The 26,633-nt window shown below is 42.8% G+C and overlaps 2 protein-coding genes across 3 annotated transcripts in view; one reads left to right on the top strand and one right to left on the bottom strand.

Moving 5' to 3' along the window:
• ANKRD50 (ankyrin repeat domain containing 50) overlaps window positions 1–26,633 on the bottom strand; it is a 163,906-nt gene that overhangs the window by 41,889 nt on the left and 95,384 nt on the right. Inside the window, exon 1 of one of the 2 annotated variants that reach the window (XM_069104859.1) lies at window positions 25,367–25,574. The exons of the other annotated variant lie outside the window; for it this stretch is intronic. The gene's annotated coding sequence lies outside the window, so the exon portion shown is untranslated. Of the gene's footprint in view, window positions 1–25,366; window positions 25,575–26,633 lie in introns of those variants that run through there. 2 annotated transcript variants of the gene reach the window in all.
• Window positions 24,085–26,633, top strand: part of LOC138174541 (gametogenetin-like) — a 7,889-nt gene continuing 5,340 nt past the window's right edge. The window contains exons 1-3 of the mRNA XM_069104850.1: window positions 24,085–24,279; window positions 24,722–24,917; window positions 25,091–26,606. Of these exons, the coding sequence (XP_068960951.1) occupies window positions 24,085–24,279; window positions 24,722–24,917; window positions 25,091–26,606 (1,907 nt within the window). The remainder of the gene's footprint in view (window positions 24,280–24,721; window positions 24,918–25,090; window positions 26,607–26,633) is intronic.

Below are 26,633 nucleotides of genomic sequence, written 5' to 3'. Positions count from 1 at the left end.
CCAGAAACTCCAGCGGCCACAAGGCTCCAGATTCCCACTACCAGGCCGCCAAACCCAGTGACTCCCCTCCCATTTCAACTAGGTTAGGCATGAGGTCATTCCAAACTAAGCCTGCTGCCCAGGTCAAATGTCCTGGGCAAAATGAGAACATGAGACCATAGAATCTTTAACAAATGAAAGCTTCCTCAAGCAAAATACAAATGAGATTGAGTTGGGCATGGCAGCATGGGCCTTCACTTTTTACCACAATGGCACAACTGGTCAAGAAAGAGAAAGTCTATCAGGCCTAAGGAAGCCAGGAAGCTCATTTACTTAGCTTTTAGCACTTCGGAAACCAGGAAGTTACATCAACAGTGTAGGATGGTTTCACTGCTTCTAAAGAAGAAGTTAGCCTATACAGGAGGACCCTTTCCACCCTGAGATCAGACCAGGTGAAATTCCAGCTGCCAAGAGGGTCTACTGCAAAGGGCCCTAACAATTAGCATCAGAGGTTTCACACCTGTGTAAACTGGCTTCAAGTCTGTGTGAAGGCCTGTAATTCCCTCCCTCACCAGATCCAGAAGTCTGACCTTACCCTATTACTTTCCTCCTGTTTTTGGAGAAGGCTGCCATTCTCCTTTCAGCCAAGGTTAATCCTTTTATCTGGCTGTGACTCTCTCCTTTCTCCTGATATCCCCCCAGTGCCAAGACCACTGCAGGCACTTGGCTTAATGTATGCTTCTGCATTCATTCATCCCATTACCACTTCTAAGATCTTGCCTCATTAACCCTTTGAAGCACCTTCCATCTTTACTGACTTCTTTTCTAGATCAAGCTATAAAAAAAATAAAGGTTCTCTCCTGATCTAATAACTGAGCCATTTCTCAGCTTCCTTCACTATCAAGTCTTGGAAGGGCAGTTTACCCCACAATTCTAATCTCTCAGCTCCCCGGCCCTGGGTAAGCTGGCTTTTGTAATACAAGTATAGCTAACCCTCTGTATTTTTAAAGAGACTGTAAACTTGCCCTACAGAATCATCTCCTTCATGATGGATCAATCTGTTTTTTTTGAAGTTTATCTTAAATACTTTCCAGCCCATCAATCACATAACTAGCCCTTCTCTGAAGCCTTTCCAGACTTTCTTCTACATCTCTTTAATTGTGCCTTCAGGGTTTTATCAGTGCTCAATGGAAATAGGAAAATTGGCAATTCATACATTTCTACCTATCCAACCATTCTCTATTTTGGCTTTGTGCAATTCTTTACTTCCTAAAACTTACTGCTCTGCATTCACTTAGTTTGATTCTATTTGTTTGGGGTCTTTTTCAATGAACACTTTGAATTTTAGTATCATATCCAACACTTTCTGGCATCTATTGAAGCTTAATGTCGTCACCAAATTTAGTTGGAGGGAGCAGCCTTGGAAAGTCACACAGTAGGTCTGAGTATGTTAAGTGCAGAAAATCCAAGAGGTGTCAGTTCTTCTCTAAAAAGAAACCCTCAGGAGATCACAGAATGATAGGCAGGGGTGAATGCATAAGAAAGAAGAAACTTAGCTTAGCTTTCATATGGTGGGGACACTAAGGGACAAGAAGCTATATAATGATGGCTGGCCATGGTCACCTGACACCACTATCCATACCAAGCTCTCCATTTCCCCAGGTACCTGCCCTAAGAGCTGCCAAAGGAGCCCTAGACCTTGCCATATTCTCTCACTTCCAAGCCCTCCATCCTTTCAAACGGGGAACCTTCCCATATGTGCTCTCCCCCCACCCGTTAGAGCACCCACTCCTTGAGAACAGAGGCTGTCTCACTTTTACATCTGTATCTTTAGTCCTATGGTAAATAAATGATTGTTCATTCATTCCATTGCCTTTAAGACATCGCCATCAATCTGGAAACTCAATTTCCACAATCAAGTGTATCTTTTCTACAAAACTTGCTCTACCTTCTGCCCTCAACAATTTCTCAGATTTGAAACTAGTTTTCACGCTTTCTTCTTTTCCTAACCTTGCCTTTCCTATCTAGTCAGCATTCTATTTCTCAATCCTATCCCATCCCCACATGCAGAAATTCTGTCCAGCTCACATGTCCCCGTCTCCTCGAAGCCTTTCTGGATCTCACCACTCACTAATGATCATTCTCTCTTCAGAAGCCATGCTTGTAACTGCTTTGGACTTCAGTGGATCCATGGTCTGACTGATGCAGGTATGCCTTCCTTCCAATGGCATAAATCACAACACAACCACCCATTCCCATGCAGTGTAAATCCTGTTTAATATCCTCCTCGAGACTCTCCAAAGATGACTGACTTTGAAACACTGGAGGCTTTTCCTGGTTTCCTTTAACATTTCATACGCACCAGTGCAACCCTGGCTGTCTTCTTTCTCCTTGACCCTCTCTGTGCTTGGGATCATACATAGAATTAAAGTCTCTCATTTTAGAATTAAACACTCTCATTTTACAGACAAGGCATCTGAGGCTTGGGGAAGATTAGTGACTTGCCCAAGGTCACACAAACAGCAAATGTTAGAGGCAAGATCTGAACTCAGTTTTGTTTTTTTACTAAAAGTCCAGCACTTTCACCAGTATACCACACTACTTACCAATGCTGCAGAGTGAAAAGATACGCACAATCTTCCCTTCCCAACACAGCATGATACAACTAATAACTGGTGCTAAAAGCCCCAGTTCCATACTTAGAACATCAAGGCATCATTTTTAGTGATTTAAATAACTAATTTCTCTTTGCCTATATCCTATTCTCTTCCACCTGCCATTCAAAGTTTTCTATAGTCTGATAAGTCCATTTATACAACTTAATCTGCTACACCTCTCTGAACACAGATGAGTCCATTCACTGTCCTGAATATGCCATCGCCTTACTAATCCTTTTCCCTCTGACAAAGTCCTCCTACTTTCAGAATCAAGGAGGTAGTGATAAGGGGCTAGTGTGGTAGAAGAGAACAGAAAGCTACCAGAAAGGAAGAATCTTTGGTATTCAGTGAGTGAATATAAAATATAGGGAAGAAAAGAAGAATGAATCTAATGGGCTATAAATCATTTCCAAGTATTTTATGTTAAAGTACTAAATATGTGGATCCACATACAATAGTTTAAGTGAAAATAAAGCTCGGAATTAGAAAGTAAAAGTGCACACTAGAGAACACTCAGGATAAATATGACAGGTGTGTGCTGCTTTCTCAATAACTTAGCAGTATTCTCTAAACAAAGACAACAGAGGGCAGTAAGTAAATCCCTAAATTCATAAATTACTTTTACACAGTGTAATATAATTGCTAAAACTAAACACCCACAAGCCAGGAAAAGTTTGACAACTAGGTTTCCTCTATACTTCAAAATCCCCCCAAAGAATTTTGTCTCTGAATGTAGGATTGTACCCAAGACTATTACTCAGCAAGCATTTTTTATAATATGCCAGGCACTGCATATCCCCACAAAGTGTACAAAGAAAAAAAATTAAACAATGCTTGCCTTCAAAGAGCATATGTTCAATAGAAGACAAAACGCATGGACAAAAGTAGGCATAAAATAGACATAAAATAAACACAAGGTTAATGGAAGGGGGGAAACTCCCACTAGCAGATGGGGAAACTGAAATTCATCCTGTAGAAGGTGGGGACCATGGGCTGCCTTGAAGAAACAAAGGACTCTACAAGACTGAAGTGAGGAATGAGTACATTCCAAACACAGGGGACAGTCTGTTCGAAGACAAAGAGATGGGAGATGAACTGCTGTGTGGGAGGAAAAACAGGAAGGCCAGCTTGAGCAGTGTGAGTGCATGAAGGAGGATAACCCAGATTAACCTTGAAATGGAGGCTGGGGCTGGGTTGTAAAGATTTGTAAGTCAAGGAGATGTTTATATTTATCCTAATGGCAACACAAAGCCAATGAAGTTTATTGAGGAGAGAGTTCTAGTTGGCAACTGTGGAGGAGGGATTGGGAGTGGGAAGAGACCTGAGGCAGGGAGACCAAACAGGAGGTTACTGCACGAGTCAGAGGCAATGAGGGCCCAGAGCAGGGGGGCCATGGGAGGGATGACATCTGAGGGAGAATAATTTGGAGGTCTGTGATGAATTCTATATGTGGAGTGAGGGAAGATAAGGAGCAGAAATCATGTAGGAAGAGAGACCCAGGGATGTGTTTGATGTACATAAAATATTACTCTGCTGATATCAAATATGGACAAGACATAAGTGCTGCTAGAGGAAAAAAGTTAGCAAAATGCTCCTTGTTACTGTGTGTGTGTGTGTGTGTGTGTGTGTGTGTGTGTGCACGCTTACTGCAAGTACCTACCACTTAGTAGGCCTATAATAAATGCTCATTCATCGGCTGACTGATACTACGTCCCTACTTCTGGACAGCGACAGGCAAGTGCACCACTTGCTAAGTGTTGGGAAAATACTGTCTAGTTCTCAGAACCCTAACCTTTGTCAATACTTTCAGGTCTGAAGCTCCTGTCCTCAAAAAATCAGGTCCATTCTCTCTTTTGTATATTAAGAATCACTTGTAAAAATAAAGCAAAGGATGCGATATCCTGAAAGGTAGTATTAGAGAACTCTGACATGCTAAGAGATACACATTCTAAAATAGTTTGTTTCTATGTATATTGATGCAAGAGTGCTAAAGATATACCATTAGTAAAGATTAGACATAAGTTTTCACCATGAACAAAAGCAGAAGCAGCCTGCAGCACTGTCTTATTTTATAAGTTCATATACTAAAGTGCCTTACATTTGCCTTCTTTGGTAATTTCTTTTTTTAAAAGCAACAACTGTATATTTCATCCTAAGATTTCTTATTATATTCATTAAAAGCATGGGCCTGGATCCCATACAAATACATGTCCCTCTTTCCCCTTTGTTCAAAATCCTCTTAAATATAAGAATACTGCCAATATCCATCTAGTGCAGCTGGCCCTTTGGTTAGCGGGCAGAAAGGCAGCTGCAAGCCTAATAGAGTAATTTTAAAATGAAACCCATCCACCATTGGGGTTTTTTTTCTTTTAAAGATAATAAGCTTACTTAATGCCTCTTGCTTAGCTTAGGAAGTCAATTTTCCTTTTAAAGTTCCATAAAACTTACAACAGTATGCAAATTTTTGTTCTGGTTAAGATGACTGAAAATCTTCCCAGATAAACTTGTTAGTCCAAAATTCCCCACCTTCTAGACATTCTAGACAGTAGCTGCCAAACTCTTTCTTACACTTTTCAATCTAAATTGTGGCATGTGACTCACAGAAGAAAGGCAGCTTAACATCAGTAATCATAATTTTGCATTTTAATCACGTTTTCACTTTTCATAGTATTTTCATATATTTTATCTTCACATTTAATTTACATATCTAATATATTTAAAGACTGATAAATTTGGATTAAAGGTTCATGTATCAAGAATCAGAAGGAATAATTTCAAATTCAAGTTCATGAAAATATAAGTCTCTTGCAAACGAGTTAATTACAAACCAACTAACAAGTAAGCTTGTTGAGGTTAGCTATCAGCATATACTTTCGACTCTGCTAACAAAAAACCCCTTCCTTCAGAATTTTAACGACGAACCAGACACGGAATGTATCCTGGGGTTACCTAGTTTGCTGCTTTGCCCACACAATACAAAAACCAAAGCAGCATGAAGAGGTTGTTAGGTGTGGTCACTGAAAAGCTGGACCTCTTACAAAGTGGATGCCAAAGCACTTAACCTATACCATGCACATCCAGCTCCTAATCTGTAAAGTGAGAAGGCTGGACTAGCTGATCCCTGAAGCCACTTTTAGCTCTAAATTTATGATCTCGTGAACTTTTGAAAATCTAATTAGACAGTGGTCAAAGCTAGTTGTGACATTTCACAACTCTTTCAACTGCTCTAATCTCTAATCCTTCTGGGGTTCCATTCAGAATGAATCAGCCACAGTACCTGAACATACAGGAACAGTGATCAGAACAATACTGCTCAAATCATTTCCCCTTCAGTCAAAGGCAGACTATATGGAATTCTAAATAATGCAATTAGAAATAGGTAGCAGCATTCCTCACACCCTCTTTCCCCATCAAAGGAAATACCTCAAAGGAGGGTAACTGGAGCAGGAAATTGGGTCATTACAAAAAGAAAGGGGAAAAAAATGAAACAAGTCAAATTACAGATGCCCATATATTTGAAACCAGAAGATATGACAAATTCCCCATCCTCCAAAGCTGCTAAATTAATATTTTCAACTCCTCCTAACTCAAAATCGTGCTTAAAATTTCTCTCTACTCACCTAAGACAAAAACTACACTGAGAGTTGAAATATGTCTGGAAAATGTTATTAACAGGCAGATCATGAAACTGTTTGTTTGCTTTCTTAAAGTAAGTTTCTTTAATGTCAGCTTGGGAGCATAATTAACATTTGTTTTTGAAACTCAACATGTATTTGAAATGTGCTACTCAGTTCTAAGGACTATAGATTCTGAGCTATAAGAATCTTAAAATGATTCCAATCCTATCCTTTCATTTCTGAAAGTGAAGTCACTTTTTCCAGGGAGGAGAAAGACAAACTTGAAATCAAGACCCCTAACTCCAAATCCAGTGCTCCTTTCAATGCAAAATGCCAGGAACCAGATCTACCCTTTTTAAGACACTTAATGTGTTAATATTAAAATGAAAAAAAAATGTTGTCCAGTTTTAAATATTATTAGAACATTTTGATTAAATTAGATTAGTGAAAATCAAAAATAAGTGCAAGACTAGTTAGAATCATTCTTCATACAAGTGCCAAAGACATCACTGATAACATTTTCACTGTTTTCCCAAACACAGACAACTGAAACTTCTATTTGCTAGGACTACTAAAAAAGCAAATTGTTTTTAGAGCAGCCCCAGTCCAGGATTTAGAAAATGAGTCGTTTGTATTTTATGAAACTTCATTATTCATCTATTTCGGCTCCTTTAAAGAGCCTGTCCCTGGGTCCGGTTCACCAATAATCACCAAGGTAGCCCACAAAGAATCCACTGATGACTATCTAAGACTTGGTATTATACCCTACTGGATATGTGAAGATTGTCCTCATGTGATTCACTATAGTACTTTGGTTAGCATTGTTCCCTGTAGCCATTAAGAGTTCATAAGTCCTGTTGGCAAGAACTATCTGCTCATTTAACAGTGTTCAATTAAGTTCTGTGTGTTGCTATTTAAGCAACTGATTTATTCATATTCTATTCTATATTACAATTTTCCAAGTCCAAATGATTTAGCTTGGCTTTAGGAACCTACATTTTTTCCAGTATCTGTCAATTTTAATAACAAAATTAATGACTTTTTTTTTAAATGTTGGCAAAAAGTTAATTCTAAAGAGCTGGCATTTTTCCAATACTAAGTTGGGCTTGCTATTAAAGAATTGATAACTGAATTAATTTTATCTGTCAATCATTTAATCATACTTGAAACACCTAAATATGCATGACTTTAAAAAAGAAAAGTAGTTCATATATATTTTTTTTCATTTGTTAAGGGTTTTGAGGTGTGAAAAGTAGAGAAGCAAAGAATAAGCAAAAACTTCTGAAGAGAAATTACCTCTTTATTAACAACATAAAATACAGGAAATATTCAGAAATGTTAGTGTTCAACCAAATATAACCTACTTAACCCAGCTGGGAAAAATTCAATGATTCTAACCAGCATCAAAATGAGGCAAGGCCTTGACAAACCTACAGCCCTCCTTTCCTTGATGGCAGTGCGTGCCACAAGAAGTACTGGATTTGGGGTTAGAATTCTGGGTTCACATCCTGGCTCTGCTTCTGACTTACCTGCCTGATGACTTCAGGCATTATATTTAACCACAGTGGGCCTGAGTTCCTTCATCTGCAACATGAGGAGGCTACACAAGATAATCTCTTCCAGCTTCCAGATCTAGGATCCATTTCCTTCACCCCACCCAGCCCCAGAACTACTATCCCCTAAAAAAAGCACTAATATTAGGTAATCAAACCTCGACGTAAATGAGTTGTAAATATCGCCCCCTCCCAGGACCCCAGAAAAAGAAGCAAGCTTAATCTAAAGGAATCACACCATACATGCAGAATTTCAAGATTGAGTGGAAAAAGGGGATTAATGCAAGACAAGGGCTTTCCCCAGCCCCTCCTGACTCTCAAATAACACTACCCCAGTGACTGCCTAAGGCTGACCTGTTAAAAAGTTGTCCCTCCAGGGAGTGACACTTTGCTTGCCAGCTAAAGCCTAAACAAAGCTTCCTTTTACCTGGATATAAATGAGTTTAAAGATTTTTTTTTAACATATAAGTGGGTTGGTCTAAACGACCTCTAAGGTCTCTCCTCACAGTAAATCAATGAATAATACTAATCACCAGACTAAATATTTTCAATTCCTTCCACAAGTCCCCAACATGGTATATATGGTCTTGGGCCCTTATCACTACTCAGTTGCCCTCCCAGGTACTCCTTAGTCTGAAAATGTCCTTCCTAAAATGCAGCTCTTAAAACCGAACCAAATATCCCAGACGCAGTCTGATAGGGCAGAGTCCAGTGAGCCTAGCCTTTCCCCCATTCGGTACATGTATTATGCCTCTCAATACATGCCGGGATCACAGTTTACTCACACTGCACTCGTAGTTCACTAAAATTCACTAATCTTTTTCAGAAAAACTGCTGCCTCCCCATACCTCCCCTTCTTCTATTTGTGGCCTTGATTTCTTTTGACTCAACCATATTTACCTCTATTAAATTTCAACTTATCAGATCCAACCCATAATCCTAGACTGACACGATCTTTTTTGAAACAGAAGTCTATGGATTCATTTTAAAATATTGACAAATGTATGAATCAAAAAAAAAAGTTGAAATGTCAAAAGCAACATCTGTCACACTATGTACACTGTGTACAAAATTAAAAACAAAAAAGGAAAAGTTATGCATTGGGACTTCGTATTTAAATGTCCCTGTAAGGCTAGCAAAAATACATTGCGTCTATATACATGGTATCATTTGGATCTCATGACAACCCTGGAGGGGAGATTCTAAAAATATCATTCTGACCATTTTGCAAATGAGCAAACAGCAGACGAGGTGATGTGCGATGTGCCTTGTCCATAGCCACGAAGCTAGTAACTGCTCACAGAGGCAGGATTTGATCCTGGCCTTTCCTGACTAGTTCTGAGGTCCTTTCCTCTCTACACCATGTTTCTAATGTGGCTTTCAGGGCCAGATCCCGAAATATGTCAACAATCAATTCACTTCAACGCAATTCAACAAACACTTATCAAGTACCAACTACCTGCCAGCCAACTTGCTGGAGACACAAAAGCAACAAACCTTTGCCCTCAAGGATATGGAAATCTAATACAGGAAGATAACACATACACAGAGAAGCAGGATCTTTTTTAAACCAGACCTATCAGTGTACTCAGCTCTTGGTAAGCAACTTCCTCTACTAATGCTGATGCCAATCTGTGCCTTCTGCCCTTGCTATGTTGTTAGAAAGCATTCTGGGCACTGAGAGGCTAACTGTCATTCCTAGAACTATACAGACAGTTTGCATCAAGGTGGAACTTAAACCCAGCTTTTTCTGTTCCTAAGTTTAGCTCTTTATCCCTTCTTATCCTGGCTTTAATGATTTTGTTTGTGCAATGGCTTTTCTATTTCATATAACCAAAAGTATTTTATTTTTTGTAATCTACTCTCTTCCTTTACATACATATAATATTTATATGTATGGGTATATGTATATATGTATGTACACATACACACACAAGTAATTCTGAGGAAGAACAAGTGGAGGAATCACAAAAAGCCTGTTATTCCACAAAGTGGTATGCACATATACACATGTGACTATCTTACAGAAATAAAAAGCCTGCTGATTAAGCAAATGTACAAGGATATAAGTATAGCTGTTAAATATCCCACAAGCAAAAAATAAATACAATGCTAAGAACTAGTGATAGAAATTAAAAATTTCTACATAATAAAAGCTAACTTTTGATTTCATGAAAATACATGAAATAAGGGAAAATGTAATCAGGTGCATTTATAGGATTGAACATACCATTCAGTTAAAAAAAAAGGAAATAATAAATGACTACTTATATACCATAACAACTATCATCTCCAAACAAGATTTAATATTAAATTTTAAAAGCATTTAAACATTTACACACACACACACACACACACACACACACACACACACAGGCTTAGGTATCTTCCTTGAAAGAAATGACTAATAAATTTTCTTTGTATGTAAGATGATACTCCATGAAATAAATATGTAAAGCAGTTTGGTGACTTACTTTAAAAGAGACTATACAGTAGCACTTTGTTCTACCAAATCAAATGACTGTTCATAATCAACAAACAATAAGGACAATGAGATTTCATACTCTCTATAACTTTCAGTTAAATTATGTGATGATAAAGATGTGATCCACTGTTAAATACTGCTCATAAAAGCTTCCTTGGTCCCTACAAATACCTTCACTGACAATGCCCTTGACTTGTGTACAGGTAATTTTCATGATTTTGTAGAGGTGGGAGAGTAGATACAGAGGCTGGTAGTTACTGATGTTCTTTCATTCCCCTCTCCCATTTTCCCCCTATTAATAGGGTCTAATTTATTTTCAATGTCTTGGGTAAATTGGTCCCTCCATGGTCTCACACATGTATCATCCCCAGCATAGTTCCCTGGCAGCTGTTTCCATCTGGATCTCCTTTGTGACATTTCTACCTCCTCAAGAAGCACCTGAGGGTCTAAGGTCCAAGGCTGATGTGTGATCACTATCCCTGATGGAGAAAAGATTCTACTGAAATACTTTATATAAATCTTTTCCACTTACTCGTTTGTGGTGATCCATTTCCATCTTTGAGTGTTCTTGGCATAACTCAACTTGGTTTGAAGTTTTACAAAGCTTTCTTTAAATTAACTTTATCCTCTCTGGGTTATGTGCACAACTGTTCAGCGTTTTGTTTTGGGTTTTTTTGGTAAGATTTTACAAAAGAGTTCTATAAGATGGTTTTAATTCAACACCCTATCTTTCCCCCTCTCTTTCTAAAAGCAAACTGTCTCCCATCCAGACATTAATTTCAGGATTATTTGGAAAATGCAATAACTGGAATAACCCTGGCAAATGAGTCTCTGCCAATAAGCTTCAGAGAAAGCATAAACCAGGAACTGTACACTCTCCTCCAGAGCGATGTGCCATTGTGGTGATGGACGAGTTCCGCTTCAGGCCCAGATGACAAAGAATCACCTGGGGATACTGAGGTACTCTAGATGCTCCTGTTTAGGAAGGGCACTGAGTTCATCCAAGATGTTATATCTTTCAGGAAGAGAGCACTAATCATCATATAAGCAAAGGAGTCTGGTCCATGTATCCGCAGAGGAAAGACAGAGGAGATGGATGTAGAATGCCTATTGCCCATATTTCAATGTAAATTTAAAAGGACATCTTACACAGCTTTCCTTACAGCATGTATATTTGGGAGAGAGTACAGATTGTTAAGCTAGGCCATAGGTGACAATAGGGAAGGGTGGACTGGACTGCTTTCAGGAAATTGCAAAGCTCTATTACTGACCCCAAGCCTCCCACGAAAACAAAGGCCCAGCTTTCCAATAATAACATTTTATTGTTATCATTAACTAGCTGGATGATCCTGGGCAAGTCAAAATCTCCACGGGCTTCAGTTTCTTCAACTGTAAAATGGGAATAATAACAGCAGCTATCATCTAGTGTTGTTGTGGGATCAAATGACATCAAATGGGAAAATATCTGTGAAGTGGCTGGTGCACTGTAAGAAAGGACTTGAACGATTGCTCCCTTCTCTTCTTATTGGTGCTGCTACGTGGCAACAAGATGTGGAGCAGAGCTGCCTTTTAAGGCCTGATGATGAGTGCAACGAAGGCACAGGAAGGGCACAATGGAACCCCGAAGGCCGGGAGTACAGATGTTTTTAAGCATTTTATGACAGGGAAAGAAGAGGGCTCAGTGTAGTGGTAATGTAATTTAAAGATCCCCTTGTACTGGCTTGGTCTTCGGGCTAAGTGTTAAGACCCAGAGCTTGTGAATCCCACTTGTGGGATGGACTTGTTGCCGCACAGAGAGGCCCAAGCAGAGAAAGGCAGAAGAACTTCTATATGAAGCATCTGGAGGCTGAACTGAGAATTGAGAACTCCAGAGAAATAAGAAGAGAGAACTGGGAGGAAGCGTGACTGTGGTGCTGGAACTCTGGCTGTTTGTCTGTCCTGATGTTACCGTGTCAGCTTCCTCTGCTGATGGAAAACCTCGCTGTTGGTTCAGAAGAGGATTTTCTTGCTGTATGTTTACAGAAATCCTGGAGGAGGGTCTTGCTGTTTTCAGGGTCCCGGGACTGTACTGATGATTTGTGTTGACTCCTCAGACCTTGTTGTTGTGTCTAGGTTGATTTCACAGGAGTGAATCGATGAGGACACTGCCAGTGCGTATGTTTGTTATTGTGTCTTTGTTAAGCTGTGTCTTCCCAGGAACAGAAACTGCTGGGAACTTCCCTTGGGTCAAGATGAAGAAAAAACCTCTCCTGGGGTATTGAATGCAGTGATGATATTGTAACCTAGCTGTGACCTACGGGTGGATGGCTTTCCACTGCCTCTAGAGAGGGTGCTCGATGGTGATGGATGGTATTCTAGTTCAGTTGTGATCCAGGGGTGGAAAACTTTTGGCCTTGGTGCCGGACCAAATGAATGTACTTTGTTTATGACTGGAAACTAATCTCCACTTGAAAAGACTTTGAGATTGACTAAATGAATTGTACTGGCAGGGGTGGGAATGCTTTGACTTCATACTTTGTTACTGAATTGAGAAATTACAAAATGATTGAGCTACCCAGTATTTTTATTCTCTCTTTTCTGTGAATGTTTTGTCTTAATCTGTTACTGAATAAATGGAGATTTTTCTATGCTCTTAATCAGAACCTTGATAGTTGCTAGTGCTTGGGCTTACACTTGGTCACCAGGCAAGAGGGAGGCATGGGAGGGACAGCCAGCATGCGGGTATCCTTAAGATGAGGAGAGAAATCAAGGAAGGCCTCTGACACATTGGGCAGCACCCCCCTGTAATGCGAATGTAAATTTTTAAGATCTTCCCTACCCCTAGGCTAAAGTGCACCAGAAGCCTGGGGAGGAAGGCTTGTTTTTCAGTAGATACTTTTTGATTGGCCAGTGGGTCAATAAGGTTGTTACATTCTCTGAGCCAGGAGAAGGCTATATAAGCCCTGATGTGTAGCTTTGTTTTGGGACTCACTTTGAGAAGTGTTCTGTGATTTGATCTGAATTCTGGGAAGCCGTTGTTGAGAGTCCCCCGGCTTTGAAAAACCCAGAATGTGGAAACCCAGATGTTGACTGGGTATGGATGTAATGGTTGGACAGTTTGGAAATCTCTCTACTTGATCTGTTTCTGTCTTGATGTTTCTGTCTGTATATTTTGAAGTTGGGGTGCTGACCTTTTTCCCCTGAATAAGGTAAACGATATATGTCTGACTGATTAAAGTAAGCTTGTTAACCCATTTTGAGTTGCTTTCCTGTAACAAAGCAGATCCAAGAACCTGTGGTAGCTGCAAACCCTGAGGACGCTTGGGGTGCTTGCTGCTACACCCCCCTGCCCCACACCAGTAAAAGTTTTTGGAAGAATATGACAAGAGTCCCAAAGGACAGGTTGTGATTTGCACTGTAGAAGGCACTTCCCAAGTCACTAAGATCAGATTCACTGAAGTACTTATGACTTATTACTAAGAGGTAGCAGCTACCTAACAGAGGATGGCCTTCCAAATTAAACCATGCCATACAACTGCCCTGGTAATCTAAGAGCAATGGCCAAAACAAGTGACATTGATATATGGCTTCATTTTGTGGTACTAGCACAGGATGCATTATTTTAGATTACTTTTAAAAGAGCAATGAGACACCACCAACAAAACCAGATTTTCTATTTTAAAATAAACTCATTTGTTTGGATGAACTTCTGATCCTAGTAGAGTGAATGGCCTGAACTAACCACTATGCAGTTATCCATACAAGTTAATCACAATCAATCAACTAACAAGGCCTGAGAGTCAATCAGTCCAGTGGTACTCAATGAGTGCTTATTACATGCCCTAGCTATGTTACACAGTAAAGATAAAAAGAAAAAGACAAAAGTCCCTGCTACAATTTATTTATTTGTTTATTTTTGCTTTTTTTTTTGGAGGGCAGTTGTTAAGTGACTTGTCCAAGGCCACACGACTAGGGGTGTGTGTGTGTGTGTGTGTGTGTGTGTGTATGTGTGTGTGTGTGTGTGTGTGAAGTGTCTGAGGCCAGATCTGAACTCAGGTCCTCCTGACTCCAGGGTCGGTACTCTATTCACTGCACCACCTAGCTGCCCAACATCTGCTATCATTTATTCTGGAAAAGATACATCGATCTATTTTGCCATCCACTCAATGGCCATCCCTATGACTCACTACAAAAAAAACTCACTGTCCTGGCCACAATACAACAGGTGTTATATTCCCCTATTAAAATGTAAACTCTATAAGTTTTTGTAGAGTTTTTATTTTTTATATTCCCAGTGCTTAGAATACAATGTCTGGAACATAAGACGTGTTCAATAATTTCTTTGCTTCCATCCATCCATCCACATATCCGTCCAGTCATTTGTTCATTCATTCAAGAACCAGGGTGACCTCTATGAGTCATTCAGCAACTTTTCTCCTTCCTCAAAATTCTATAATAATTTAAAAAAATACTCTCTATATGCCACTTACTTTTATACTGCCTTGTACTAGAGTCAATTATTAAGTACTATGTGTCCAATCTTTCTCACTAAAACATATGCTCCTTGAGGGCTAGTATGGTGGGACAGCTCTCGATAGTCCTAACAGGGCCCACCATCTGAGCAGCACCAGATGAGACTGAACGAGCAATCACAGCATGTTCAGAGGGGTAAAGAGAAAAATCATTCTGCAGAAACAATGTCTCCTCCCCCAGCACTGGTACAGCACTTTTGCATTCTCCTTTGTATTGCTCAGCTATGTGTCACCATCCTGGGCCTGGGTTCCAATCAGACCCCAGCCACTTACTAGCTGTGTGATCTTGGGCTAATCATTTAACCTCTGTTTGCTTAACTGTACAATGGGGATAATAATAGGGTAGTATGAGGATCATTACTGAATTTCCCAGGGTGCATAAAGTTGGAGGTAGGAAGATCAGCTAGCAAAGTAAAGAGAAGGGAGGACAAAAAAAAATCATAACATGAGGAGGCTGGCCTACATAATCTCTAAGGCTCTTATAACTCTAAGACTCTAGAACTACGAAAAAAACTAATTTAGCAAAAGGGCAGGAGAATAATGGACTGCAGGGTTCTGAATAGCGCAACAATGCAGATAACCATGAGGTAGAGTAAGTTAGAAGCGAAATTTTTGTAGTTAGAAATAAGCCAACTGGCTACAAGATGTGAGAGAAGTTTAAGTGACTGAAGATTCTGGTCAGCAGCAAAAAAGGTAAATTTCATCATAAAAATTTTCAAGTAAAAGACAACTGTAGAAAGCAATCAGAAGTATGCAGTTTGTGCATAATACAGCTAATGCAAGTGGGGAAATTGCCCTTAAATGAAATCACAACCAAAGGCAAGACAGTAACACATTTTCCAGATTCATTCTATTTTTAGCTTCTTTGATTTTTTTTTTTTTTGGGTGGGGGCCGAAGGAAAATTCTGAGAGGATACAGACTTATGGCCACTAGAAATGATCTGGACTAAAACCATATTCATTCATGCTTAAAAAGTTAATAAGAAGGCTAATAAATTAATAACTATCACCATATTAAGTCTGGTCTGAAGGTAAAAGTGGGACATAGTGACCTAATATTTCCCTTCTTAAACATTAAGATCAAGAAATTCTCCCATTATTACATAAAATTACTTTAAGTAGGTAGCATTATCCCCATGTAAAATAAAGAAAAATGTGTCAAAATCTATTTAAATCTGTTCCTTTCCACAGAAACAGTGAATATCAGAACCTTGTCTCCTTCTATGGCCAAATAACCACACTACAAGGTAATAAATGACAAGAATCAATACTAGAAAATAAAGTAGAAAATAGGTTTCTTAACACTTAAGACACTCCTCAGTAATCCTTCTCTAAACATGGTGCCTTTCACCATTAACACATCAGTTCACTTCACTGAAACTGTTCTATCTAAAATTATCAAAGACCTTAATTGACATAATCTCATAGCCTTTCCTCAATCCTAATCTGCTGTGATCTCTCAATAGCATATGTCACTGCTGACTCTCCTACTCTGGGTTTTTGTGATGCTGAGAATCTTGGCAGGTCACCTGTCAGACCATTCCTTCTTAGGCTCCTTTCTGAACTATTATCACTATTGTCCCAAATCCTAACTGTGGGCATGTGTGTGTTTCCACCTGTAACAGCAAGCACCTAGCAGACCCAGGATCCTCCTCCCCCAATCAAACCGCTCCTGTTGGCTTCCACTTGACCCCGATTAAGGGGCAGGGAAGACTGTCAAATTCCCTTACCATTACAGCACCTCACGGCTCTGTCCTGGATCCTCTTTTTTCTTCTCTCTACACTCCCCCACTTATAAACTCTTGTGATTTTCAGAGTCATCTACACAGATGACTCATACATATAAGGTCTTGTCTCTCTCCCAAGCTCTCATCCCACATCACCATGTTGATTAAATATTTCAAAGCAGATGTCTAGGAGGCAACTCAAGTCCAATACAACCAACACGAATACTCATTCTCCTTAATACACACACCTAAAAAATCCATCCCAACCTGCCCCATTTCCAGTTCTATTAAATACTTCTCTCCTCTATGGTCCAGTCACACTGACAGAAGAAAGGGGTAATATTAAAAGGGAAGAAAGGATCAGGAGTAAGAAAGAAATCCAGGCAAGGTGAACCGGATCACCTTAAAAAAAGATATGTGAGGCAGCTAGGTGGCGCAGTGAGTAGAGTGCTGGCCCTGGAGTCAGGAGAACCTGAGTTCGGATCAGGCCTCAGACACTTAACACCCACACAAAAAAATAGCCATGTGACCTTGGGCAAGTTACTTAAACCCAATTGCCCTCCAAAAGGCAAAAAAAAAAAAAAAGATATAAATAACTGAAGGAACATAATATTGTGTTTACAGAAGAAAAAGGAAACTGAAAAGCTCTGCATAGACAACATCTATGCACCTAGAATAAGTAGATAAATGGTTGAAGTGGAAAAAAAAAAGCTTTATATCAAATTTCTCTGATAAGGCTTTGCCTCCAACATATAAAGACAATTAATAAACAAAGAGTTTATAGATAGATAGATAACTATTAGCCATTCATGGTCAAAGTCTATGAACAATTCTCAAAAGAAGAAGTTCAAAGTATTCACAACTACATTAAAAAAAATGTTCCAAATCACTAATAAGAAGAGAAATGTAAATCAAAAGAACCCAGAGTTTTCACCTCACTCCCTGTAAACTGCTGAAAACAACAATAAAAGGAAACAGTCAATGTTGGAGGAATAGTGAAAAGGGAAGTACATTAATACATTGGTAGCAAAGCTGTGAAATGGTACCACCATTTGGAAGGTGATTTGGAATTATACAAATTAAAGTGACTAAAATGTCCACACCCTTTGAATTTGAGACTCTATTGCTGGGCTTATGCCCCAAAGACGTCGCTAATATGAAAAACGCCCCCAAATAAACCAAAATATTTATAGCAGCACTTTTTGTGATAGCTACAAATTGGAAACAAAGTAGACACTCATCAATTGGGGAATAGTTAAGCAAACTGTGGTGCATGGATGTCATGGACTATTGTGTGTGCAATGAGTACATAGAAGCCTGGAAATATCTCTATGAACTGATGCAAAGTAAAGTCAGCAGAGCCAAGAAAACACTATACACAGTGACTACAACGATGTAAATGGAAAGAATGACATCAAAGGTAAATGTAACAAAATTATAAAGATCAAGTGAGATTCAAATGAAGAGAGAGAAGACATCACCAATCTATCCCTTTATGGAGATGAAAGGTCCACAGGTATTATATATTACACATTACGTATTACAAATCTGTAATAATACATATCCACTTTCTCAATATATTGATAGGCTTTGCTTTTTTCTCTCTCTTTTTTCCTCTCCAAAATATACTATGTCATAAGATGGTTCTCTGGGAGGCAGAATGGGAAGGAGAGGGATATATGGGATACTCTGGTGATGTAAGAAAAAAACATCAGTAAAAAAATTATCTTAACATAACCTCCCCCCCCAAAAAAGAAAGAATTAAAAAGGGGATAGACAGCTTATTATAATAGGTATAAAACCTTGCTCAAGTAATAAACTCCCTGAAAATCATAATGAACCAAATAGAAGCCAATGACTCTATAAGCAACATGAAATATTAAAATAAAATCAAAAGGTTAGAAAAAAGTGAAGAACATGTAAAATATCTCATAGCAAAACAAAAAAAACGGACCTGGGAAGCTGTTCAAGGAGAAAAAAGCTTAAGAACACTGGACTACCTGAACACCATAACAACAACAAATACATATATAATATTTCAAGATATCTTTTTTTTTTTTGCTTTTTGGAGGGGGGAAGGCAAGGCAATTGGGGTTAAGTGACTTGCCCAAGGTCACACGGCTACTATTTGTGTTAAGTGTCTGAGGCTGGATTTGAACTCAGGTCCTCCTGACTTCAGGGCTGGTGCTCTATTCACTGCGCCACCTAGCCGCCCCTATTTCAAGATATCTTAAAGAAAATGCCCAGGTCTCTTAGAATCAGGAACAAGGTGGGAAAAGAAAGAATCTACCAGTCAACTCCTGAAAGAAACCCAAAAGGAAAAACCCAAAGAAGATCCACAGCCAAAAATTTGGGGCTTTCAGGTCAAAGAAAAGTACTGCAAACAGGCAGAGAGAAAGATTGCAAGTAGTGAGGAGCTACAGTCATGATCAAACATGAGTTAGAGCCACCACTGTAAAGGAACAAAGAATTTGGACTATGATATTCCAGAAGGCAAAGGACATATTCGCTGCCTGTTACAGCCAAGAACAACTTATTCAGCAAATGTGTGAATAATCCTGCAAGGGAAAAAATGAATCTTTAATGAAATAGAGGACATTCCAAAATCCTGATGAAAAGACCAGAGCAGCAGAGAAACTCTGAGGTTCTAACACAAGAGTAAGGGGAAACATAAAAAGGTAAATAATCATGAACAATAATAAAAACTAAACAAAGATAAACTGCTTTTGCACAAATATGATATGTGTGCTTCCCCGAACCCTATCAAATCAGGGTTCACAGAGGGTATCCAATTAGACAAGGCCTGGCAGTGTTTATATTATGTTTTGATCTTAAGAAAAGAAAGAGAGGGGTAAGAATACACGGGGTAGGGGAGGAAGAAGGGTAAGGGGAAATTTATCTCAAAATCAGGGAGCACAAGTTGATATCTATACAATCAGTGAGGAAGGGGATGGGGAAGAAGCCAACACTTGAATCTCCCTCTCATCTAAACTGGTCCAAAAAAAAGAACACACATACACACGCATATGTATACACAGTTGGGAACAGACATACATTTCACTCAACTGGGAAAGAAGGTGGGTATTAATAGGGTAAATTAAGGTAAGGATTAGTCCTAAGCAAAACAAACTCCAAGGATGTAGGTCTTCTTGAGGTGGCAAAGGATGGGAACTGAGGGAGTGTCCCCAAATTAAGGACCAGCTGAACAAGTTGTGGTATATAAATGGGATAGAATAGAACTAAAGATGAAACATGTTTCCCACTTCTTGATAGAGAGGTTAAAAACCTGAATAGAAAAAAAGTTATACCACAAAACACTTTTTCCTGCAGCCCCCTCCCCCATAACCACCAAAAGAAACACCCCAAACCACAAAAGTTACCCAGATCAGGTATCTTTTTTTCTTGCTGATAACACTTTAAAAGTATATGTCAAACAACAGACATTAGAGGTTTGGCCAAAGACTGTGATTACCTTGTAAGTTGTGTGAGAAAGTTAATAAAGTTGGTATGTTGGACTACAGAGTGTGAAGGACAGTTAATGTCCAATAAGGCTGGGAAGGTATACTGTAGACAGGTGATAAAGGGCTCTGAATACCAAAGAGAAAAGCTTCTCTTTGATCCTGGAAGCACTATGGAGACAAAGGCTGGATCTGGGATTCAGTGTCACTTTTAATTTGTACTGTCAGGCTGCTCTCAGGAGGGGTACAGTGGAAACATCCCTGGATCTGGCGCCTGCAGTAGTGGGATCAGATGCTAACTCTGACACCTGACCTGTGTGACCTTGAGTAAGTCTTGCCCCTTCTGGGGTCTGGACCAGATGATCCCCAAGGTCCCGCTCAGTTCCAGCTCTATGATACTAATAAAATTTCTCTACTTGGAGGAGAGAAAACTATTAACATTTTGTAAGAAAAATGGTAGAAGGAATAACACAGACAAAACCATAAACCAAAGTCTAAACTGGGAAAACAGATGCAAGGCGACATCAAATTATATAAACATATCATCAGTTCAACTCTTTGTAACACACACTTTAAGAGGAAACAGTATCCTTTTAACTTGTGTACTATTTTAATTTTCATTTGTTTAAATGAGAAACCAAGGTAGGGTTTTAGGTGATTCCTGTGATTCATTAACAGTAGGGTAGCGGTGGGGCAGGCACAAAGACGAGGCTTTCTCTAACTGGAAGAGTGAGGAGACCATGAAGTGAGGAGCTCCCTCTGTCAACCAGGAGGGCAGGACTGATAGCAGTTTGTTCATTATTTTCTGACAGTGGCTAGCAACTACAAATCGTATAGGGAATAAAATACAAAATAGAACCTCTGAATGGCAACATCCGGAAAAGATTTTTAAAGATATAATCAAGATATAATTTGATTAATGATCAAAATATCTGTATGATGATATCATAGTTGCTTTGAACCCTAACAGAGCAACACTAAGAAACACTGTCTAACCCAAAGAAACTGAATATTTGTATAATCACTCTAAGTTCTCTAGATACTTCTAGATCATCTATAGATTCAACCAGTCAATAAGCATCCAAGTGCTTACTGCATGCCAGATCAGATTCCAATGACACAAACTGAGTTACTTCAACAGACCTGTGGCTTCAGACAAAGTTCAAAGACAAAGGAAATGCCAAAATTAGTTCACAAAAAAAATAAGTCACTTGAAAAATTAAACTTTAATTTTAGAGAACAATGAACAAAACAGCTGGCCATGTCAGTATCTTATTCAAATTGTATTTTTTAAATCAAAACTGAACTCTTAATTTCTGGATTAATCTTTCCTTTATCGATCTTCTTCGCTAACTTCAGGACCGGATTACAACTTTCACCCTGAGTGTGGCCATCAGCCAAATAATGCCAGCAAGTCTGCCCTGAAGTGTGCTGCACTTTACAGGGGAAAAGCCTAGAACTATTAAGTTTTAAATCTTGTCAATTCAGGGATTTATATAAGAGCTAATATTTATAAAGGTGTTCTAAGGTTTCTGCAGTACTTCACATGTGTTGTCTCAGATGAACTTCATAATGACCCTGTGAGAGGCTAAAGACACAGCCAGGATGTGTCTGAGCTCCAGGTTAAAGGCAGGCAGGGTTCCCCACTCCAAGCCCAGCCCAGCCCTGTCTCCACTACACCCCCACCAGGGGGCCTCTGTTACTGACCAACTGCCCTATGCTTGGATTTAGGGAAGCAGCCAGAAGAGTCTGTCTCTGTCGCCTCTTCCTGTGTCCTCTCAGTGTGTATGTGTCTCCCAGTGTCACACACACACACACACACACACACACACACACACACTTTACACTATCCCAGTGAATTCATAACCCAACTTCAGCTAAACCCTAGTAAACTCCAGTCGCCTCAGGATAACATCCTACACATTTTTCATTCCAAAACACTAGTTCTCTACCACTTCCAAAACAGCTCCATCATAAAGCCACCCAGGCCCTTCTCCACACCTTTCCAGAAGGCTTGTCCCATTCTTTCTCTACCTGGGGGTACTTCTGATCCATGAACTATCAGAACACTGCTCCCTACACTTTCCTAGTTCACGTTCTCCTCTCCTTATAATATGTCTAATATAGCTTCAAAGGTTATACTCACACACACACGCACACGTGCATATATGTGAAGTTATTTCCTCCTAGAGCCTATGGACTTGTGACAAAATGCAGAGTAATAATGAGTCCGTGAAGGTTTTTTCCAAACCTTCTTGGTGCAGCAGGAAGAATGCCGGATTTGGGGTATGGAGAGCTGACTCCGAAATGCTGCACCCCCTATGCTTACTAACTGTATGCTCATTAGTCTGGTTTCCTGATCTAAAAAAGGGTGGGGGGATAGACTAGAACTCCCCCCACAGATCAAAAGCAGAATTTGTAAAGCACCTTACAACAGTGCTGTCAGAAAGGTCCACTGTTTTCATCTCCATTCATAGTATTATCAGAAGCTGACTTCTAGGACAACATGTGACAGAACACAAGAGATCTGCTCTCTACCCAGAAGCCCCTGCTGGCAAAGAACCAATAGTTCACCTAGAACACCCCTCTTACTCTCTAATTTTCAATCTTTTCTCCCCTATGGCTCCTTCCCTACCAATGACAAATATGTGCAGATATTCCCTATCCTTAAAAAACCTTCCCTTGACTCTGTCCTCTCCTCCAGTTATCATCATATAGGGCTCTCCCCCCTTCTAAAGCTTTCCAGGAAAGCTGGCCACACTCATTCTGCCTCTGCCCTCATTCACTTGTGATATGGCTCTGGACCCCACTGCTCTCAAAATGACCAACCAGCTGCCAAATCCCAGGGCCTTTTCCTCCTGCTCACTGACTGCTCCAGTCTCCCCACTGCTGAGCTCCCACCAGGCAGACATTCTTCCCTCCTTTGGAGGAGTTTTCCTCCTACCTGCCTGGTCGGTCCCTTTGCTGAATCATCCTTCACCACCAGCCTGTTCAGCCTTTTCTCTGCTCTCTCTACACTCTCCTGGGGAATGACCAGTGTTCACGGTCACCTTGTCAGCTCCCAGACCTATACATCCCCCGTCCCTCTTCTGAACTCCAGTATCCATCACCAACTGTCCTTTGACATCTCCCACGGCATGGCCTGTAGGCAATTCAAATGCAACAAATGTACAGAGATCTCACTTTGAACCCAAACCCTATCTTCTCCCCACCTGTTTCTGTTGAAGGCGCCACCTTCTTTCCAGGCAACCAGATCCCAAAGGCTCAGGCACATTCAGTATTTAAGTCTTAGCAATTCTAGCTAACAAGCAAGCATTCAGGTCCATACTGTATGCCCACCATGCTCAGTACGTCTTCCTCTATCCCCTTCAGGATTCACAAGACCAGCTCAGAGTCTCATCACCTCTCCACTGGACCACTGCCTGAGTCTCTTCTCTCTTTATCCCTTCTCCACACAAACACCAAACCATATTCCCAAAGCAAGGGTCTGACCAGGTCACTCTCCAGCTCAAGAAGCTCCAGTGGCTACCTATTGTCCACTTCCTCCCTACAGATAAAATACAAAATCCCATTGACATTTAAAGCCCTTCACAATCTGGCCTAAGCCAATCTTAAGCTCTTTATTATCTAAGCTCCTCTACGATGCCCTATCTTCTGGGGCCTCTGCACTGTATTCTGTGGCTTATAATCAGAACTCTGCAAAAGCTACTCTCCCTGTCCCCATGCCTGGAATATCCCTCCCTTTCTCACACACCACCACTGCCATAGCTGCCATCAACCTTGATGGAGGCAGCCTAGGATCCTGAACAGGGGGAAATAGCTGTGCCCCCCTACCAGTAGTTCTGCTTCCAGCCACCACTGAGAGCAAAAATGGCTGACCCACCTCTTCGCCACCAGTAATGACTGAGGACCAACTGCTACCAACAAGAGCCCTGGGAGGGGCAAAGCTCAGGCCCCCACTCTTGCTTCCACAGCCAGCTGGATAGATGACTCCTGTGAAGAATGGGTTAATCATCTTCACCAACTTCCAGCCCACTGCCACTCACAGGGCAAGGCCAGCCTAGCTCAAGCAGCCCCTAGGGGAGACAGGAGGCAGCATGTACCAGGGGAGTCAGACCATCACCACCACCACATCCCTTGTCCCTTCAGACCCAAGGGCCCAGAGCCCTCAGCCATCTTCCATGGGAGCAGCCCCTGGAGATCCAGAAAACAAAGATCTGGCCACCAAAGTCCTGGACACCGTCGAGTGGTTGAGCATCAGAAACGGACAGGATTTTATCAGTGGAAAGGACGTTAGGGAAGTGCTTAAAAATGCCTGTTCATTCACTCATTTACTCCTAACTCTTGGAATCCCTGTCTTTCCTCAAGAAAGGAAGAGGTCATACAGTCGGGTGCTAGCTCCTTTGCAGCAAGGTTATGCTGACAGCACGCCCCCAGCCTGCCCCTCCATTTATCTACTCTGAGTACATACAGTTGGGGTTTAGTTTCTGTAAGGCAGCATGGTACAGTGGGCAGAGAGCTGGTCTTAGGACAAGGACTACCCTAGGGACCTATGTGACCCTGGGCAAACTGCCTAACCTCTGAGTCCTCCAAGCCAAGAGTGTCAAACGCCCCCCCAACGAGGCCCAAACCAGACTAATTCTTTAACAAATACAAACACAGTCAAGCAGAGCCTTCGGTACAGTTCAGAGCTTCTCCATTGGCGCTTGACAACACTGCTGTAGCCACTCACAGACTAAGCTGCAGACAAGATGCCAACTGGAGGAGGAGGAGGAGGAGGAGGCGTCTCCTTTGTCAATGAAAACTCCGTGCCCGGCCGGTCTATGTGGGTGCATAGAAAGGAAGCTCCCAGAGGGAAGGGCCGGCTCTGGGAGCCTGGTCTTCCCACCACCTCCAGCACTCAGCAGAGCAGCTAACACGGAAAAGTCCGGCAATAAATGCTTGCTTAACTACGGATGCCACTAAAACCAATCTCAGGGCCGACCTACCAAAAGAGGCACTTTCTTCTGCTCCAAGTGAAAAGGGGCCCGAGCAGACTGTTACAGAATTTTAACGTGTTCGCTTTCTTTGGCTGTAAATAAGAAACTTGTCTGTTTGGCCCAGTACGAGTTACACTTTCGCCATCTGGGGCTAAACCACAGCCAGAGCGAGAAGTGCCGGGGTCTGCCTACCAGGCGACCCCAAATTTCCCCCAGAGGTCTTCCTCTGCGCCCCGGGAGGAAGCTCTCCAGGTCCTCGGTGGCCAGCGTTCTCCCGAGGCACGCCCGTCCCTCGAAGGGCGACAGCGGGGACAGCGGGCTCCGCGCCGGTCTCCCCAGCGCTGTCGGGGCAGGGCGGGGTGCCCGCGCTCCCGCCCGCCGCCCCGCTTCCCTCGCTCACCTCTTAAACGCCTCGGCCGGGTTCCGCTCGCACTCGCCCGGCTGCAGCAGGCTCTGCACGGCCGGCTCCCGCAGCTGCTCCTCGTAGCCCGGGACCAGCCCGCCGCGGCGGATCTGGGCCACGAGCCCGCGCACAAAGCCCCCCGCGCACAGCGTGTCGGCGTCCTGGGCTCGGCAGAAGTGGAAGGCCAGGGCCTGGCGGTGCAAGCCCCTCTGCAGGCTGGCGGCCGAGCTGGGCCACAGCAGCTCGCTGCACAGCGCCGTCTTGCCGCTGCCCGGGCCGCCCACCAGCAGTACGCCCCAGGCGGCTCCGCGGCTCGCCGGGCCGCCGGGCGCCGCGGGGGCTCCGGGCGCGGGGCCGCCGCCCGCCTTCTCCTGCAGGCAGTGCTGCAGCTTGTGGAAGACCCACTCGCGGCAGTAGAAGGGCTTGCCCCGCAGCAGGCTGGTCTGGGCCATGCCGCCGGCGCGCTCCGGCCGCGGGCTGCCGCTCATGGCCGGCTCCCGGCGCCCACGGCTCCCTCTAGCTGCGCCCTTGGGGCGGCCGCGCCGCGCATCGGGGGCAGCTGCGCGCTCTGCCGCATCTGGGACGCGCCGGCCCGCGGGCAGACGACGGACAGCTTCAGGGCTCGGCTCGGGGCGCCCCCGGGCCCTCGGGCAGGGCCCCCCGGGGGACCCCCATGGCGGCCTGGGGGGCGGGGGCGCGGCGCGGACGTCCGGGGGGCTGGGGGCCGCCGCGTCCGGCCCCTCACATCTTCCGGCCGACGCGGAGACGCAACAAAGAGCCCGGCGGGCCGGCGGCCGGGGCTGCCCCACAAAGGGTCGGCGCGGGCGCCGGGCGGGCGGAGGTGCGGGGGGGGGCGGGGGAGAGGGCGCCGGCCGGCTCCGGCCCGGGAATCCGCGGGAAGGAGGACTGCTCCTGGCGGTTACCGCCGCCGCCTCAGCAGGCGCACGCCCGGACACCGCGGCCTCCTCGCCGCCGCCGCCACCGTGCCTCTGCCCGCATCCCTGGCTCGGCTCTCCCTAGTCCCGCCGTCGCCGCCGCGCCGGCCTCCGACTGCCAGCCTCCGGCCGCCCCGGAGCGCGAGCCCGGCCCCGCCCCCGCGCGCCGCCGCGCCGGGCCCCGCCCCCCCGCGCGTCCCACGCGGCCGGGCCCCGCCCCCCGCTCCTCTCCCCGGCCGGGCCCCGCCCATCGCATCTCCTCACCTTCCCTCGCGCCCTCCCCTTCTCTCCTCTCCACCCAAGCACAGTCCTTCTCCCCTTCCTCCCCC

This window comes from Petaurus breviceps, unplaced genomic scaffold (assembly GCF_028583685.1).
Source record: "Petaurus breviceps papuanus isolate PSGF00001 unplaced genomic scaffold, PetGlider_PUasm1.0 689, whole genome shotgun sequence".
In the NCBI taxonomy this organism is placed as follows: domain Eukaryota; kingdom Metazoa; phylum Chordata; class Mammalia; order Diprotodontia; family Petauridae; genus Petaurus; species Petaurus breviceps.
This window is presented reverse-complemented; position numbering and strand designations above follow the sequence as displayed.